The sequence below is a fragment of the Merops nubicus genome, unplaced genomic scaffold, assembly GCF_000691845.1.
Source record: "Merops nubicus isolate BGI_N331 unplaced genomic scaffold, ASM69184v1 scaffold869, whole genome shotgun sequence".
Lineage (NCBI taxonomy): Eukaryota > Metazoa > Chordata > Aves > Coraciiformes > Meropidae > Merops > Merops nubicus.
In genome coordinates this window covers 29,603-31,874 of record NW_008630161.1, presented here as the reverse complement: position 1 = coordinate 31,874, position 2,272 = coordinate 29,603, and the positions used below count along the sequence as shown (strand labels likewise).

At 43.8% G+C, this 2,272-nt stretch overlaps 1 protein-coding gene across 1 annotated transcript in view; it reads left to right on the top strand.

Moving 5' to 3' along the window:
* Positions 1–297: 297 nt before the first annotated feature.
* Positions 298–2,272, top strand: part of LOC103779544 (3 beta-hydroxysteroid dehydrogenase/Delta 5-->4-isomerase-like) — a 10,252-nt gene continuing 8,277 nt past the window's right edge. Inside the window, exon 1 of the mRNA XM_008947177.1 lies at positions 298–463. Coding sequence (XP_008945425.1) covers positions 310–463 — 154 coding nt within the window. The 5' untranslated portion in view covers positions 298–309. The remainder of the gene's footprint in view (positions 464–2,272) is intronic.

Sequence of the window (2,272 nt, the reverse complement as noted above, 5' to 3'; positions counted from 1 at the left end):
TTGATTTTGAGCATTTTCATATTTGTTAATTTCTCTAGTTTGTAATTGTTTGTAAAGAGCTTTTTCTTTGCATGAAAAAATGCATAAGTTATTTCTGAACAGGAATAGCTAACAAAAGTAAGACACGCTTTAAAAATTGTGTTTTGTGTAGGAGTTAGAGTTTGTTTGCCAGTAGTCTTTCCTGGTAACACCCTTTGATTTGCAGACTCCAGAGGTTGATGTCATGTGTTCATTCCTCAGGCAGTAGGTGAACCCATCAGTCTAAGCTCAAGAGACAGCCAGTTTGCCACCGAGGAGCAACTCAGAGCAATGTCTCTGGCTGGGGTAAGCTGTCTGGTGACAGGAGCAGGAGGATTTCTTGGCCAGAGGATTGTCCAATTGCTATTGGAAGAAGAGGAGGAACTGGCTGAGATCCGACTGCTGGACAAAGCCTTTAGCAATGAAGCACTTGGGAGATTTGGAAGTAAGTAACCGTTTCCTGAGGACAATTTCTTGAGGACTATGTGTTGTGGGTATATGTGCTGTTCATGTGAATAGCTTGGAAGTCTTTATCTTTCATCCAAACCAGCTTTGAAGATAGAGGTTTTATTTCAAGGAAGTTTTGCTTTATACTTCACTCTCCCTCCAAATGTAAAAGCAAGAGTTTTCTTTCCCAGACCCTGAGAGACCCTGAGGCTTCTCTCGATTAGAAGAGAGACCTATATACTGTTCATGCAGTAAATAGGCTGTCTTCAACCTGACTTGTGTTATGTCAAAATCCACAGAGCAAAATTAGTGTAAAAATCTCACATTTCTGCTTGGGGGAAGGAAAAAACAGGCACTGCTGTACTGGGGGGGGAGGCATGGGCAGTGTAACCCAGAGTGTGCTGTCCTGGGCTCTCATTAGAGCATTAGAGATTAGAAGGCAGTAGCAAATCTGTGGGTGCAAATGCTAATGATTTTCTTCAACCTGTGATTAGCTTGGTTAATAGTGATCTTCTGGCTGAAAGTTGTGATAAGCTATCATAAAAATTTGTTGCTATTAATTTTATCACAGTTGCCTGGAGAGCAGAAGCTTTTTTTTTTTGCCATGCACAGGAGAGACAGGACCCATTTGCAGAGAGAAAGTCAGGACTCTGGTGTCTTTGAATGGACTGGAGACAGAACAATGAGTGATATGCCTTGTGTCAGAAACGGTCTGTGGCAGGGAAAGCGGCTCAGAGAATTATATTTGAAATGTCTCATTTCCTGGGATCCTGAGGACATGTATAAAGGGCATGTGAGAACCTAAATTCAATCGAGTTCTTAAGTCCCTACATCACATTCACTTGACAATTCTTTCCTCCATCACATCTTAACCTCAAGATTACCATTCCTCCATGCAGGCATCTACATGGGAACACTTACAGAATATCCCTGTATGATTTGCTAAGGAGCCACGATCTTTCTATATGGTTTTTAAGTGTCATCAAAGAACAGTAGCAGTTGACCATAGACCAGGTGCAAATTGCACAAGCACTTAGGATAGTTTTATACAATTTTGCCTTCCTCATCGTTAATCCTCATTCAGTGTTTCACAGAGGACTTGCTAGATGCCCTTGAGCCTTGCAGCAGCCCTTCTTGCTCTGATTTCCAGGCAGTTCCCACAGTGACAGAGCCTGCATCTGCAGCAGAGGCTGAAGGGCTTGCAGCAGCAGGACTGTGTGTGGTTAGCACTGATGCAGCAGGGCAGCCACAGAAGCATCTGTGCTGCTTCAGGCCAGTAGAGCTTTGTGGGGATAATGGAGCTTCCTGGGGAGTGAAAACGACTGCTTGTATGAGCACAGTCTTGGCTGGGCTGCAGCAAAGATTTCACTGTTCCTTTTTTGTTAAAGCTCTAGGACCTCTTTCCTTCGCCGACCTCTTTCCTTCACTGAACAGTGCCCAGACCCTCCCTCTCCTATTCTTGCAGCATTCCTCCTACCTATCTGACCAGCACAGGAGAAAGGGAAAAAAAATCAGTTATCAGAGCTTTTTCTTCCACGATCAAGTAGCAGGAACAACAAAAACTGTGGGGCTGGAGTTTTCTGACCTGCAAGGTTTTTATTGCAGGGATTTTTACTTGCTAGCATATGTTGCTTGGATTTCTTCAATAGCCAGGAGCAGAACTGTTGGGATTTTCTTTCTCACTAAGCTCTTGAGCACCTTTTACATGCAGTATCTTTGCAGAGTCAGGGCTGTGGGTAGTAAGACAGAGGAGTACGTGCAAGTTACAGCTCTTTGTGCTGGGAGACACTCAGGGACACTCCTCTTC